Consider the following 16167-nt stretch of genomic DNA (forward strand, 5'->3'; position numbering starts at 1 on the left):
ATGGTGCCAGGGCGATGGGAGCACAGCTCATGCACATGAGAGAGAGCAGACTGAAAGAGACTGTGAGGCCTGCTTTTCTCGCTGTCAGATTGAAGGAGGATGAAATAGGAAGCAATACCCAAGCTATAAACTAGAGCAAACTTATAAACATTGGAGCAAAATAAATAATGCCCTTTTGAAGGTGTATGAAGAAGAGAATGATTAGTCCCTTCTGTGACCTGGAAGAGTGATCCTGAAGACTCTTCTTGATAAGATAGTATGTGTTTAGGGGAGAAGGTAGATACTATGTTCATGCAGTAACCAGCTGGAGAATCATATTGGAGCATAGGCAAATGCTTCAAACCATCAGACAAACAAAGGGAAAAGCTTTTTTGTACTGCTTCTGGTGGAGAAAGCTGCTGTATCTGGAAAGTGCAGAGACATCCAAGTTCTTGGCCTACAGCAAACTGGTAGGAAATGATGGAGATTTAGGATCAGAAGGAAAGGGAGGGAGGAAGCTCTGTTTTCCTTTTGGTTGGGTTTATAAGATTTTCAGTGTTGCAGTGGAAGAAGTAAGGTATTGATCTAATAATGCAATATGCTGTCGTAGCCTGAGATACCATGGAATGTGGAGGCCTTTCATCTTTGACAAGACAATTCCTGTGAAAGGATCAACCCCAAAGAATGCATTTGGGCATGTATATTGCAGTCTGAATAGATTCTTTAGTTTTTCTGCTATGAAGAATGTAAAATAATTGTAGAATCAATCCTGCTGAAAATACCCACTGCTACCCTGAGTTGAGTGATGGTAACACCATTTAATACTATCTTTTTTTTCCTTCTCTCTCCTTCTGTCCCCATCTGACAAAGACACTTCACTGAGAAATGGGCTGCTGGTGTTCTTTTTCCTGATCCTCCCACTCCTTGTAGCTGCTGCTCTGGCATTTGCGAAGAGGGACAAGCTGAAGCGATGGTTTAGAAGATTGATGTCACGCTGTCATTCGTGAGTATATTCCTCTCTCTACCTTCTTTTCTGCCCTTTTGAGGTAGTCCACAGACAGTTCTTTACACAAGCCAGCTGCAAAGTGTGGAGGTGTATTTTAGTCCCAAGACAATAAGCAAATATCTCTGAATCAAGTGAAGCATGTAGCTTGTCTGGGTAATGACACACAAAAAAATGTTTTTTATATGCAGGGTTCAGAGAACTTTCTTTTTACCTTTATATTTGTTGCCATGCGTTGGTGATGGGTTTTATATTTTTTGGGTCCAATCTTCGGTATAAAGTGACAAAATAAAGCTGATACAGCCCTGAACAGAAAAAGGATTATGTTGTTCCTTTGATATGCAGCGTGTATTATCCTCCTGAGATATGGTGTTTGCTAAAATAGTCTTCTAAATCCATCTAGAAAATAAGTATTTGGATTCATAGCCTGCTTAGTCATGCTAAAAAGATAATGTGCTCACAGTCCGTTTTGATTTAATTTCAGGTCATTTCAGTCACCACCTACTAGAACAGAAGCTGAACCCAGAGATTACCAACCTAGGGGCTTTTCACATGGCATGCCTTATGGTTCAAGAAGTGTGCCCATGGTAGGAATGATCTGCTTTTCACTACTTCATTTGTTCTCAGTCTCTAAAGTAATAAATGAAGATGCGTAGTTTTTGCACTAATAAAAGTTTCAAAGCCACTTACTTTGCTTTCACTTCTGTGAATTTTTTTTTCCTTTGCTAAGAAGGAAAGAGCAAACTTATTTCCTAAGAGGAGAAAAAACCCTCAGTTCTCCACTATTAAGTACTGTACTCCCCTCTTTGGGCTGCAGTTGGTTTGGTGAGCAGTTCACCTGCTTTCTAACCCCTGTACCAGAACACTGGAAGTTCCTGTACCAGAACACTGGAAGTTCCTGTACTACCTGAGAAAATGGGCACTTAACTAGAGAAGCAGGCATTATTTCAATTCCTTAAGTGCAAATTTATGAATGTTCTCACTGTGTTTTTTTCTTAGGATATGGAACCAAACACATTTCCTGTGCCATCTTACCCACTTAACCAGCATCCTCAGCAGGCTTACCACCAGTCTTACTACCCATCTCCACATTACCAGGCACCACAGCCACAGATGCTGCCTTCAAGGTTTGTTGAGTTATTGCAGATAACTTACTTGTAATTGTTTTGATGTATATAGATTGCCATTGCCTTCATCTTTATAAGTAATAGAGTATTTCATCATACAATATATGCAAGCAGGGCTGATCTTGTGTCGAAAGGGTATTTTTTCCTTCATTTAATACTTCGGAACTAAAAATGCCATTTCCTGTCATGGCTACGTTTTGATTAAACAAGTTTCAGAATGCTGTTCGGGGGCCAGATTAGTGCTGCCTCTGCAGGTGAATGAGGTGCCTCTCAAAACGTGCAGCTTTAAAAGAAATCCCTGCCACCATACTCCAAAATAATTCTCTCATATCTCTGATTTTGAACATTATTGTCAATTCCAGGGTTATTTTGCATTAACTACTTGCCTTAAACAGCCAGTTTTCCTTTTTTTTATTTTATTTCTGAATTGTATTTCTAAAATCTTAATGCCTATGCCTTAAGATATACGTGCTTATCCAAGAAGTATAAGGTGTATCAACAGATACTATGTTACAATAGTTCATGTTGATGGGAAATTTGTGGGGATCTTTAAATTGCTTTGGGAAGAGTTATGTGTAACTGAAAAACAGTGGGATTCTCTGAGGACTTCAGGCAATGGAAAGCAGAGTCTGGATGCGGGATGTGAGAGATGAGTCTTCATTGTGGCAGCTGAAATCACTAGAAATGGTGTACATGGAAAGGGGGAAGTCTGAGTGGCTTTAGGGAGTGCTATGCAAAGAGGGAGCAGTTTCCAGACGTATTGGATGTAGTCATCTGGACTCATGATGGCTTCTCTGTCCCTCTTGTAGGCCTCCTCTTCCGCAACAGAAATGTGTACCTCAGAGACCTCCTCCACCAGAGCAAAAATGTTTACCTCAGGGACAGTATTTTCCTTCTCGACCTGCACCTTTGCCTCCCAAATAGCTTTGGCTTCTTTGGGGCCTTCACATGAGCTGACCTGTTCACTGAAACAAAGCTGAAATTGTATTTATCCGTCTTGCATTGAGTGGCCCATGGTAATCCCAGAAAGGCTTCCTTCTGCAGCCTTGGATAAGGCAAATGAGATATTGAAACAAGGAATGTAAAACTTTAAACTAAATACCTCTACCAAAGCTACAGGAACTGAACACATCCAACCCGTTGTTAGATCTGTCCGAGCATTGTGGCTTTGTAAACTGCAGTAGGGCTGTCCAGCTGGAAGTGGATCAGTCTGCATTTAAATAATCTTTAAAGTACAGCACTTGGGAGTTACTTTTGATTTCCCCATTTCTGCAATGAGCCCTAATAATGAAACTGTCCGATTTGTTGTCGTCTTTCTAAATGTACAGTGGAGAACTGAAGTAATACATGCCATTGTTGAAACAAGAAAATTTGGCCAATTTATTTAAACTTACTTTGTGTGGACTGGAAAGTTTTACCCATTTAAACATAAATGGCACAACTGAAATAAAGGTATCTGTACTTTTTCAGAGGAAGATAAATATATTGTAAACATGTTTATGCATGTGTATATGTTTGTTGATGTGTAATAACGCACTCAAATTCTTACTTTCATGCTGACTGACACTAAGTTGTACTATATGGATGTGAAGTTTAATGGTTTTAAATTAGTAATTATAAGTTGCTAAATGAGAAACCTGTACTAATTTCCACTAACATCACAAATGGGCAATAAAAATAAAGGTACGAAAAAATGTGGCCGTATTTTGGTTTAAAAAGTGGCATACCCTTTGATTTTAATTTGAGTTTAAAGACTATGAATAATGGTTCCTGCAAAGCAAAAAAATACATGTTTCCTTAGACCACCTGAGCTTCTATGAGCACTTTAATTAGAAACTTGTTGATTAATACAAACTTTTCACCTAATCTTTGAATCTTTTTAGTGTCAGTCAGGATGTTTACATAGGCTAACTTATATTAGATTGGACTGCCATCAGTTTCTGTACCACTGACTAAATCAGGTTTAAATGTTTTTTTTCGGAAAATGAGTGTTTTAGTATTTGGTGTGCTGGCTGAGGAGAGAGCTAGAACAATGTTCCCTGTACTGTAGATAGAAAGAGGATGACGGTGGTCAGGAGCAGAAGCCTGTTACACAAACTTGCTGAAAGTGAAAAAAGTATTGAAAGAAGGCTTAGCTTTTTCACGTTGTGCTAGCCACTGAATACAAACTCACTCTGTAAATTCCCTCATAGTGTTGCCAAAAAAGGTTCCTGTGTATATATACCTTATATGTGTGTGTGTGTGTATACATATATATATATATATGCACACATATACATATATAGTGTTTGCATTTGCAGTAATAAAATACTTGAACTTCTGTTATTTCCCATAAAGTTAGACTAAGATTTATAACACTTAAAATACCTGAAACTTCACCTGAAATATTACAAGATTTGTATGTGGGAGTCTCTTCCGTTTGTTCCAAGATAATCACTTAGTTTTTATTGTATTCTACTCAGTTTGAGCTGTCTGTAGCTACTTAGCTTTGCAATTTAATGAGGCAGATGTCTGTTCATGTCTCTCCAAGCAGTTCATGACATGAATGGCTGAGATCGGAGGGTGGGGAGGAGTGAAGGGAATCCAAGAGAAAGATGTACTTAACTGTATTTATGTGTGAATTAAAACTGTGCTGGAAATGGTGCCTTCTCATAGATAAGAATTTTTATACTTGGAGCATGCATGTTAGCAATATTTGCAGGGCAGCGGTCTAATGGTCTAAGGCAATGAACATGCAGTTTTTAGAACTGATTTTATGGAAAGGAAATAGCTCAAATTTTAAATGTGTTGATTATTGAAGATAACTACTGATTTTTTTTTTTTAAGTGTACGTTTATCCTTGCCACCTGACTAGATTTGAACAAATTGGAAGCTTTTTGTGTGTGTCTGATACTTGTTTAAAAACTTTGCACTCTAGCCAAATGTACGTCCGCCTGTTTTCTGTAAGCTTCCCCGGACTAAAAGCCCCGCGCCGCTTTTGTAACCTTGGCGTCGTGACGAAAGGGCTTTTCACCGAACCCGTTTGTAAGAAATAAACGAGCAATAAAGAGGCCGGTTTTGTACAAAGGCGCCCTGGTCGGCTGGTGCTTGGCGGGCGGGGCGCGGCGGGGCCGTTAGCGGCCGCGCGGGGCCGCGAACCGGCGGCGGCGGCGGCGATGGGGCCGCGCCGGGCGCTGCTGGCGGCGCTGCTGGCGGCGCTGCGTGAGTAGGAGCCGCGCTGCGAGCGGAGCCCGCGCCGCTGCCGCCGCGGCGCCGGGTCGCCCCGCAGCCTGCCGCGGGGGCCGCCCGCGTCCCGCGCCGGCGCTCCCGGCGCGCCGGGCGCCTGCAGGGCGCCGACCCAGCGGGTGACGGCGTTGCACGGTTCTCTTTCCTGTTCCCAGGTTCCCAGGTGCTTTCGCAGATCACAGTTCCGCAGAGGTTGCCCTCAAACACCACCGGAGATGCGGTACTTCAGTAATCAAATGATTTCACGCGTGTATTTGTCGATGGGAGTGGGGGTACACGTGCAGTTTTAGGAAGCCCTGTGCTGCCTAGCGCGGGAGGCGGGGGGAGGCGGGGGGCACATGCAGGCACCTTTGCAGGAGGTGTCAGACCTGCGCCGTCGGTACAGCCGACCCTCTGCCTTTCCCTTGCAGAGGCCCTAGTAGTTGCTTGCGGAGTTGTTGTAATTTTCCCGCGCGTGTGGTGCCTTGCCCGGCGAGCGTGCTTCTGTGACGATGGTGTTCCTAATTGTCCCTTTTTTGCTTCTCCGCGTGCACTAGGACACAGTGTCCTACGTCATCACGATAGAGGGGAGGCCGTATACCGTCCACCTGAAGCGGCAGTGAGTGCGGCCTTGTTTCTCCTGCTCTGCCCACCGTCGTGCTGTTGTCGACCGGCGCAGCCGCTGGGCGGTCTGGTCTTGCCGGCGGCCTCCGTGGCCGGGGCTGGTGTCTGGTTGCGGGGGGCGATTTCAGCCTGCAGGTGTTCGAGCTGGCCTGCTCCCCCGAGCTGTTTGCAGCCGCTGCAGCGGCCGGGAACGTGCGCTGCTGGCGGGCACCTCTGGCTTGTGTGTGTGTGTGCTTGGGGGGTGTTTGTGCCTGTGCCCTGATGTGCCCGTCAGCATTTTTCTGATCTGCTAGATGCCCGACTGCTGTCTGGGTGACAGGGCAGGTTGCTGGATGTGTAAGCTTGAAAAGCTTTGTGTAAGAAATGCTATTTTCAGTGTTTCACAGTCTATTTTATTTTTTAGTCTCTTTTTGTCTGATGACTTGAGGATTTACACATACAATGAGAAGGGATATTTGGACTCTGATTCCTCCCATGTGAAGGTAAGCTGGGATTACTTTGGGTGTTTTTGCATCCTAGGTGTTCCAGAGTAGTACTGCTGTTCAGTATAAGCAGTCGAGCCGTCTGGGCGACTGGTTGCAGAAGTGCACTTAAGGCTGAATAAGGGATTGCTTTTCCTTTGTTTTGATTTAGGATGATTGCTACTACCGTGGGTACATTGAAGGCTTCCCAAACTCAGCAGTGACTCTCAGTACCTGCTCCGGGCTCAGGTAACAGAGTCGCGCCGTCTCCCTTCCAGTGGTGCACGTTGGTGCGTGCGCAGCTGCGGCCTCCGTTGCGAAGCAGCCAGCGGTTGCCCGCCAGCAGCATTCAGCGTGCCGCAGCCTCTGCTCTGAACGTCCCCGGTGGTGGAGCGCAGCCTCCCGGAGAGCACCGCGCGCTGGTGGCAGTCGCCGTTCCTGCTCAGGGCGGCCACTGTCCTCGGGTCTCGCACAGGGAGGGACCCCGGGCAGGGTGTCTGTGCGCTGCGGCTGCGGCAGCAGGTGCCACCTGCATCATTTACCTTTGCAGAGGCCTGCTGCAGTTTGAGAACGTGAGCTATGGGATTGAGCCTCTAATTTATTCACCTGCGTTTGAGCACTTTGTTTATCAGATGAGTAATGAGAACACAGCGGGTTTCCTCTTTGCAAATGTCCACACTGACGGAGGGAAAGACAAGTTGACAGCAGAGGACATGATTTTAAAGATCAGAGATCATGAAGTGAGTACTTGCTTCCTTAAGTGGAGGCCTTGTGAGCATCTGCTGTGGGAGGCTGTAGTTCTGCAGGAAGCTTTGTCCGTTGTGAGCTCCAGGAGGACGGAGATGAGAGGTGGGCTTTTAAGAGCACAAGCAACTGTAATAAGTGTTGCAGGACTATTTTGTGTGTCCCAGTGCCCACTGAGAGGTGTTTCTGAGAGCTGCCTGCTTTGTTGTTTGAGTTGTAAACGTGGCAGTCCTCCTCCTCCTCCTAACTTTCAAAGAGTCGGGCAGCAGTGTTCGGTGTGCTTGGGGCAGTTGTTCTTGTGACTGTCGGAGGGCCCTATTTTTCCTCTTAGCAAGGAGTAAATGTTGTTACTGAAAGACTTGTGATGTGCCTTATGTTCTGATATAGGCCTTTCACATTCTGCTCTGAAAACAAAATGAGGAGATAATGATGCTTTGTGGAGATTTTGTGTCTTGTAATTATCAGAAAATCTAGCATGAGTTTTAAAATTATGCTAGTCTGAAGGCATCTTGTAGGCATCGTTTGAATGGGAATTTTTTGTTTAGCAGACCTCAGGAATAATATGACCAGAATGCAGAAATAAATAGGAACAAATACTATTTTTTTTCCAGCAAGTATCACCTGCAGCAAAGTCTCCCAGATATGTAGAAGTGTATGTCATTTTGGACAAGGCTTTGGTAAGTCACTGCCCATTATTTTCCTTATTTTTTCTTTACTTCTGAAAGCACTAAAAATGGTGCCTTTTTCTTGTTTTTATATATATGTGATTTCACATTTGAAAATGTGTTTGTATTGTGGATGTTAAAGGAAGGAGAGAATGAAAATGAGTAGCCCACATTTACATGAGTAGATTTTGGCAATCATTTCAATGTTGTCTTCATCATTATAAACAACTTCCCATTTTCATGTCATCTTGTGTTATTTTTCAGTACGACTATATGGGCTCAGACAGGAATGTTGTAACACAGAGGATAATCCAGGTTTTTGGTTTTGTCAACAGCGTAAGTTTTACTGTCTGCTTTGCTTTGTAGTAAAATGTGTTTTTTCATGTGAGTAATGGTCACTTGTTTCCTAGTGGCTTTCAATTTTAGGAGGAGGTTATTTGAACCAATCTTGGCTCTTGATGTTCTGGTTTATGTCTAGGCATCCTAGCTTCTCTGCAGCCTGGTCTAGCTAGACTTGATAAGATGGGCTAGGGATTTAATGCCAGTGGCCTAATATGAAGGTATCTCTTAACAATTGGCAATTGTACACTTTTTAAAGGCTGTAATGGAAATAGTAATATGGTCCATGCTAGTTATGCTTGGCCAGTTATGGTCAGTCTTGAACTACTCAAATGTCAGAGAAAGTACTGTTTAGTAGAATGGGATAGGAATTTGCAGGATGCAGGATGCTGGCAGCTGCCCACTGATGTCAGCTTTGAATGACTGTCTTTGCAGTGCGATTGTACCAGCACAGGGGAGTAAGCTGTCTGCCTTTATAGCTTGTAAAGTGTGTCCTGGGGAGTTTTTTTTGTAGAGCTGCAAATCTGCTATAAATTCACATCCATGCTTACTTGGTAGTAGTGCTTCATGTGGATATACTAAACCATTGACGAAAGTGAGCGTTTTGCCTTAGGATATCCCATGTCCAAGCTTTTTGAAGCTTTCTAGATTGTTTCCTTTTCAGTGCTACAGATCTTATCTCATGTAGCAGCTATATAAATAACTGCTTCCCATTCAGTGAGTTTTAATTAACTTCTCTTCCTGTTCCTCCCCTTCACACCCTCAGGCACACACCTTTAAAAACTATCCTGGTATTGTTATGATGCTTACTTAATCATATAGGTATTTGTGTATACACTGATAGTTTATTTATGAAAAAAACCAAAATCTTCTTATAAAGTTACTAGGCTTTGCTCCTTGTTCCTCTTGGAATATTTTATATAATTCTGGTTTTCTTCCTTCTGTTTTGTCATACAGTGACTGCCCATTGATATGTTCTTTTTTTTTTCCTCCTAACTTTGTTATGTTTTCAGATGTTTAATCCTCTTAATGTAACGATTGTGCTGTCCTCCCTGGAGTTCTGGATAGATGAAAATAAAATTCCAACAACAGGGGAAGCAGATGATATTCTACAGCAATTTTTACAGTGGAAGCAGTCGTACCTTGTTCTGCGGCCATATGACATAGCTTATTTATTTGTGTAAGATAAAAATTTCCTTGGTAATTAAAACTACTTGGTAGTTAAATGGACATAAGTTGAACAACAAAAATTCCAATGAAAAATCAATTCTGTGTTTTAGTTATAGGGCTCGACCAACATACGTAGGCGCCACGATCCCAGGGCAGGCATGTCAGCGAGAGACTGCTGGCGGAGTGGCCGTGGTACGGCGTCGTGCGGCCGTGTGCACGTGGGGAGGCGGAAGGGGAGCGAGCGGGGCCGCGGGACGCACCGTTCCTGGGGCGCTGGCAGCGGGAGCCTGGGGCAGGGGCAGCCCAGAGTGGCGTTCAGCGCCGCTGTCTGCGCGAGGAAGGCGATGGTGCGACAAGGCTCTGCTCTCTCTTCCCTCCAGTACCAGAAGGCTGTGACCCTGGAGTCATTTTCCATCATCCTGGCGCAGCTGCTGGGGCTGAGCCTGGGAATGACCTATGACAGGTCCAGAGACTGCTGGTGTCCCGGCTCCGTTTGTATAATGAACGCTAATGCACTGTAAGTTTTCCAAGTTCTCTATCTGTCTGCGACGTTGCCTTTTACTGTAGGAACTCTGGTTGCCAGGTGCAGATGAGACATCTTGGAAGGGACACACTAGTGGGGTTTGAGGTGTTATCATCCATGTCAGCAATGTTGATTCTGTATGCAACGGATAGAGCCCTGTTTGAACAGTTCTGTACCTTCCAGCAAAGAGCTGAAGTGTACGCAATGCCATATTCATGTTGCAGGGATCACAGTATTGTGTGCTTTGATCAGAGATGTGTTTGGCAGCATCTCTCGTACAAGCAGAGACTGGGAGAGCTGGGACTGTTCAGCCTGGAGAAGAGAAGGCTCCAGGGGATCTTATCCATGCATATAAGTATCTGAAGGAAGTGTGTAAGGAAGATAGGGCCAGACTCTTCTCAGCAGTGCCCAGTGACAGAATGAAGCAATGGGCACGAACTGAAACACAGGGAATTCCACTGGAAAGCGCAAAACACTTCTTTACTGTGAGGGTGTTTGAACACTGGCACAGGTTGCCCACAGAGGTTCTGAAGTCTCCATCCTTGGAGGTATTTAAAACCCAACCGAGCAACCTGCTCTAGGTGACCCTGCTTGAGCAGAAGGGTTGGACGGGGTGATTTCCAGAGATCCCTTCCCACCTCACCTATTTTGTGAAATGTCATTCCACTGCAAAAATTAAAATAACTCAAAATAATAGAATGTATTTATTAAGACTTCATATTTGAAATTCTGACAATTTCAGGTCTTTGTCCTTCCTGCTGTAGGAAGGAAGAAGAGTAATTAAATTAGTGATTCCTCTTGAAAAATGAAATCTATCTCTCTGGAAGCATGATATGTCTTTATTTTTTTCAATGTCTATTAATAATACATTTGTAAATCTAGTTTTACAAGTGAGCTGAAAGACACCCAGGAGAACATTTAACCTGCCTTGTGACATTTTAAAAAGTTCTTGAACTGTGTAGATGTTTTAAGAAAACAAACAGTGTATATGTGTTAGAATATAAGCAAGCATAGATAATTAATTTATTTTAGCCATTTCAGTGGGGTAAAAGCCTTTAGTAACTGCAGCATTGGAGACTTTGAAAACTTTCTGAAGCAAAACAGAGGAGACTGCCTTTTCAATAGACCCCATTTGAGTAGACCGTCGTACAGGAGAGCTGCAGTCTGTGGCAATGGTGTTGTGGAACATGGAGAGCAGTGTGACTGTGGGTCAGTAGAGGTTAGTACTACAATAATTATGGCTAAATATGTAAAATCATACTCTTCTGACATTTAGAATATTGAACTCTTGAGGACGCAACTGGAGTATGAGCCAGATCAAGAGGATTTTATGTCTGTTTTTAAATTGTTCCTATGCCAGCATCAATCTGATTGCAGCTTTGTCCTCTACCTTCTCATAGATGTTGCCTGAGTTTTATATTATGGGAATAAGAAAGGAAAGGAGAACCTTTGGAAGTGGATAGCTCTAGGGGCAGGAAAATCTAGAATAACGTGTTTCTATAATGTGTCCTCAGGATTGTCTGACAGATAAATGCTGTACTACAGATTGTCAGTTTAAGCCTGGAGTGAAATGTTCCTCTGGATTATGTTGTGATAGCTGTCAGGTAAGGCATGTTTTTATAATTATCATAAGATCATTATTAATTTTTGGAGAAATACTACATTCTCATATTTAAGGATAGAGACAACTTTTTGTTGGGGTATGCAAGCAGTCACTCTTAAAGGACTAGTAAAAGGGGTCTGGTGATCTCCATGTTAGGTAAGGGAAGCTGAAGCACAGGAAAACTCAGCATTATGTGCAGGTTCTTGGAAGTCTGTTGGAGGGCTGGATAGAATGAGAGTGGTTCTTGGGGTAGGGCTTTGCAGCTCAAGTCTCTAAAATCGCAGGAAGGAAAATTCCCAGGGAAAGACCGTGAATGTCACCCTGGTGTGCATGTGGTGACTGGAGAGCTGAGGACCTAAGAGATGGTCTGCAGGTATTGGGATGCATCTCCAACAGCATCAGGAGGACCTGTATGGGGCTTGAGAGGGGACCACGCTGGGGTGGTGTGTTTGACGGGTACGTAAGGGCCAAGAGAAGAGTACTGGCAGGCATGTGGATGTAAGGAGTGGTAAGCGGTGTGTGTGAGGTGCAGCAGCTCTGCCGTTCTGTAGCACTGGCACAGCTGGATGTTCCCTCTGTGTAATCACGCGAGGCTTTGAAAGTTGTGCTGTTAAAGCATTACGGGCCGTCCGTTGCCTTGACAGACCACAGATCTCTCATCTGTACCTCTTTCACCAGTTTAAACAGAAGAACACCAAGTGCCGGCCCCCTGCTGATGTGCAGTGTGATCTCGCAGAGTACTGCAACGGGACCTCTGCGTCCTGTCCTCCAGACTATTATATTCAGGACGGGTATAGATGTGAGCACGGCACTGGTTACTGCTACAAAGGACGCTGCCGGTCTCCTGACCTGCAGTGCCAGAGAATCTATGGGAAAGGTAACAGAGGCAATTCTGTTTTCATTGGTACTACAACCCAGTTTCAGGAGATGTTACAGTAAAACAATACTTAGCTTGTGTCCTAAATCTCTAGATCTCAAGAGTCAGGTTAGCTTCATTCTCTCTTTTTAATCCAGTTTCTGTGCTAATGAGGTTTTGTAGTTAGTCTGTTAACTAATTTCTGACGCTTCTCCAATAAGCCTGAACCCGATTTCAAGCACCTGTTGAATCAGGAGGGAGATTTTTAGGGATTGCACTTGAATGTTAGATGAATAACCAGGTGCAATGCGCCATACAAGGCGGAGGAAGACTTGTGCCTTGTATTCCTGCTTCTTGTTGCATGAGTTAGGGGGCAGGAAGGAAAGTGGAGGATATAGAGGTTTATTTGGGACAAGCTGTGTGGCAATGCCTCTAATCACAAGGAGAGAAGGAGGGGTGGAGTGGAGCATCAGGAAAATGCAGGACACAGTTTTAAAAAAGCATTTCAAGCTGAATTTTGAATCTACTTAATATGCTCTTGAGTGGCACGCAGCTTCCTCAATTTTTCAGAAATAACAAGAAAAACAAAAAAAACCCCACAAATGTAGTATTTGTGAGCTAACTTAACCAGTGAGCTAATATTTTATTTACTAGTCCTATATTTCTGGAGTTCAAGACTGTTGAGTCTTTGGGGTTGGCAATCCTGAGATGGGTGTTATGTTTCCTCTTATCATTGAACCGTATCTATGTTCTACTGTGAACAGGATGCAAATTTAGAAAAGTTACTAGATGCCATAATATATACTTTGCATTCCTTTAAATTATAATCAGTGTTACTGCTAAACTTGCAGGTTCAAAAAATGCTCCTGTGGTATGCTATGAGGAGGTCAATAGTCAACGGGATAGATTTGGACACTGTGGTTTGAATCCCCGGCAAACCTATAGAGTCTGTACTTGGAGGTATGTTTTAGGGAAATGACAGTCACTGTTCTGAAAATGCTTATTTAATTTTAATTTTACACAAAAGGAAAATATTTAGACTCTATATTTGGTAGCAATATTCATGAAGCAATAATTAGATAGTTACATATGTGCTCTCCTTGTTAGTTTTATAGCACCTCTCCTTATACCACAGATCATGTGTCTTACATTCCCAGACCTGCTTATTTTTTCTTATCATGCAGCACCCTGTGTTTTTATCGTGCTGTTTAATTTTTCTAGTGTTTTGTCATATACCACATAAATGTGTGTGTGTGTGTGTGTGTGTGTAGATAGATAAAACTTACATCCTTTGCAAATCAATTTTATAGGAATCTCAGATGTGGAAAGTTAGTCTGCACGTATCCGTATCGTGTTCCACTTGCAACTACTATTGCTGCTGTTATTTATGCTCAAGTACGAGAACATTTATGTGTATCTTTGGATTATGTGAATGTATCTGCAAGGCTGAGTCCTCTTCTAGCTGAACCAGGTACAAAGTGTGGTTCTGGAAAGGTAAGAATAACATTTTATAACCATCTAAAATGTCAGATACAAATTTTAAATTTTAACTAGGTTTTAGAAATATTTACTCCTTTGCAGTATAGTGTAAGAGTACTCAGTATTTATGAACACTTCTACAATAGATAGTATCATTACATAGAATTTTCGGCATGGTATAAGCATTACACCTAATGTAACCCCAGCACAATAAATGTATCTTTTTATAAGCACTGGGAGATTTTTCAAAAAAAATTGTATTTTCATTCCTTTTTAGGACATGTGGTTGATCTGCTGAGTATTCAGAAGGTACAGCAATGCTGAACTGGAGTTGTTCTGTTTTGTTGTTGTTGTTTATTTAGGTTTGTATAAACAACACTTGCCATCCACATTCGGTCCTGGGATATGATTGCAACAGTGAAGTAAAATGTCATGGACACGGAGTAAGTAACACTAACATATTGCTAATATTGCTGAAGAAGGCAGGTACTTTTGTCATAAAGACTTACTGTGAATTGCATACATTTTAGGCTGATGCTCGCTATGCAAAATCATGCCATTGTGAGCTACTACAGGGAATAAAACCATTTAAAGTATTGGTCCCAAAAACAATACCAGAATTAGAATACGAGATTTTTATTCCTAAGGCTGAGAAGTTGTTGATTGGTTTATTTGGACTAGGAAGGGGGGGAAAGAAAAGAAAAGAAATTGAAGGAAGGTAGGACTGCAGGCAACATAGTTAGTGTAGACAGAAAATGGTAAGTTGCTGTAAAGAGCAAGGGGAGACATTATAATGTAATGTATAGAAAAGAAGACAAGATCTACAGATTTCTACTTTGCTGTCTGGAGTATGTATAACCTTGTAAGTTTTTCCTGTTTTCTGTTTATCAAACAGAAATGCACACTGGTTTCACAGCAGGCTTATGCTTTATGCTTGCTCAGTATCTTAAGACTGTTAGAGGCTGTACTTTATAGTTTGTTTCTTCTCTGATCTGCTTTCTAAATTGCCAGACTGCTGATTAGTGCATGCAGCTTTGTCCTAACTTGTATCAGTGAATGACTGATGCCTGTCTGGACAGAAGAGGAGGGTCAGCAGGAAAGCTCTAATCCTAATGAAACCTTAATAATCCTTATATATTGCATAAAATGAATGGCAATGTGGAAACCTTTACCATTTACCCCTGGACTTTTTAGGTGTGTAATAATAAAAAAAATTGCCACTGTGATCCTGGCTGGAAACCTCCAGACTGCAGTGTTGAGGGATCTTCTTTAGGAGGCAGTGTTGACAGCGGGCTCCAGATGACGGATGTTGGTTAGTACCCAGAGCAGATGTGGTAAAGCAAACACCAGTGTCTCTCCGACACGCACACAGGGCTTTCTGTGACTGAGGAAGTGATGGTTGCAACTGCCTGAGGTAACTTCAGTGAAGGATACGCAGAAATTTGGGATGTGTGTGATCATGAACTATGACTATGAATTATATGACCAGATTTTGAAGTATTGTAATGTATGTGACAGTCATTATCTGTCATTGCGGGAGGGTGTTTAGGAGCTGCTAATGCCCAGGGCGTCACGCTGCGTGGTGGTGGAGCGGGATGAGGTTGCCGTCTGGCAGGCACAGCAGGCTTTGCTGGCGGTTTCAGGTGTAGCGTACAGGAGCAGTGGAGGCCACCAGCTTTGGGATCGCTGGTGCAGATGGGCGCGTGGGCAGACAAGTGGTCTCAGCTCTGCATTCCTCCTTGCCAGGCTTCTCCTTGCGACGAGCCCTGGAGGACACCGCGCAGACCTGGCTGCTGCTGGGCTTCTCCCTCCTCCTGCCCACCCTTGCCGGGGGCACCATCCTCGTCCTCAAGTGGAAGGAGCTCGGCCGACTCTGCAGGCTGGAGCGGCTGCCTGCGGATGGGTAAGTTGGCTGCGTCCTAGGAAATTCATCGAACCCTTCCTTGCTGGACCTGGCAGGCCACAGACCCCTTTCCATGGAGAGGTGAGGGGTGTCTGGGAGGATGGAGGAGCCTGGGGTGGGGCTGAGGTGATTCCCGAGACGAGGGCTGAAGCGATCCCTAGGGCTGAAGTGATCCCCAAGGTGGGGCTGAGGCGATCCCCGGGGCTGAGGGATCGCTGTGGTGATCCCCAGGGCTGAGATGATCCCCAAGGCTGTGGTGATCCGCGGGGCTGAAGGATCACTGTGGTGGTCCCTGGGGCTGAGGTGATCCCCGGGGCTGAGGGATCACTGTGGTGATCTCCAAGGTTGTGGTGATCCCCAGGGCTGAGGGATCGCTGAGGTGATCCCCAAGGCTGAAGTGATCCCCAGGGCTGAGGGATTGCTGTGGTGATCCCCGGGGCTGAGGGATTGCTGTGGTGATCTCCAAGGTTGTGGTGATCCCCAGGGC

At 43.9% G+C, this 16167-nt stretch overlaps 2 protein-coding genes across 2 annotated transcripts in view; both read left to right on the forward strand.

The window, feature by feature from the left end:
* ADAM9 (ADAM metallopeptidase domain 9) overlaps positions 1–5175 on the forward strand; it is a 32188-nt gene extending 27013 nt beyond the window's left edge. The window contains exons 20-23 of the mRNA XM_062596677.1: positions 850–982; positions 1467–1569; positions 1982–2109; positions 2919–5175. Of these exons, the coding sequence (XP_062452661.1) occupies positions 850–982; positions 1467–1569; positions 1982–2109; positions 2919–3033 (479 nt within the window). The 3' untranslated portion in view covers positions 3034–5175. The remainder of the gene's footprint in view (positions 1–849; positions 983–1466; positions 1570–1981; positions 2110–2918) is intronic.
* An 89-nt stretch (positions 5176–5264) lies between these two features.
* Positions 5265–15987, forward strand: LOC134151833 (disintegrin and metalloproteinase domain-containing protein 32-like). Its single transcript, XM_062596678.1, has 20 exons — positions 5265–5310; positions 5490–5554; positions 5871–5932; positions 6341–6419; positions 6571–6647; positions 6949–7138; positions 7754–7819; positions 8072–8143; positions 9160–9326; positions 9427–9508; positions 9697–9833; positions 10872–11058; positions 11354–11443; positions 12121–12319; positions 13150–13258; positions 13609–13792; positions 14140–14220; positions 14972–15089; positions 15524–15680; positions 15912–15987. Exons 1-20 carry the CDS (start codon positions 5265–5267, stop codon positions 15985–15987), a joined length of 2244 nt encoding a protein of 747 aa, XP_062452662.1.
* The last annotated feature ends 180 nt before the right edge of the window (positions 15988–16167 follow it).

The sequence above is a fragment of the Rhea pennata genome, chromosome 28 (genome assembly GCF_028389875.1).
Source record: "Rhea pennata isolate bPtePen1 chromosome 28, bPtePen1.pri, whole genome shotgun sequence".
NCBI lineage: Eukaryota > Metazoa > Chordata > Aves > Rheiformes > Rheidae > Rhea > Rhea pennata.

What these genes read in the sequence shown, in the direction of transcription:
- LOC134151833 (XM_062596678.1), top strand. Translation starts at nt 5,265, where the DNA reads ATGGGGCCGCGCCGGGCGCTGCTGGCGGCGCTGCTGGCGGCGCTGC. An exon ending in TAAAGATCAGAGATCATGAA is followed by an intron (nt 7,139 to 7,753) that starts GTGAGTACTTGC and finishes TTTTTTTTCCAG; the next exon opens with CAAGTATCACCTGCAGCAAA. An exon ending in TAAAATGTCATGGACACGGA is followed by an intron (nt 14,221 to 14,971) that starts GTAAGTAACACT and finishes TGGACTTTTTAG; the next exon opens with GTGTGTAATAATAAAAAAAA.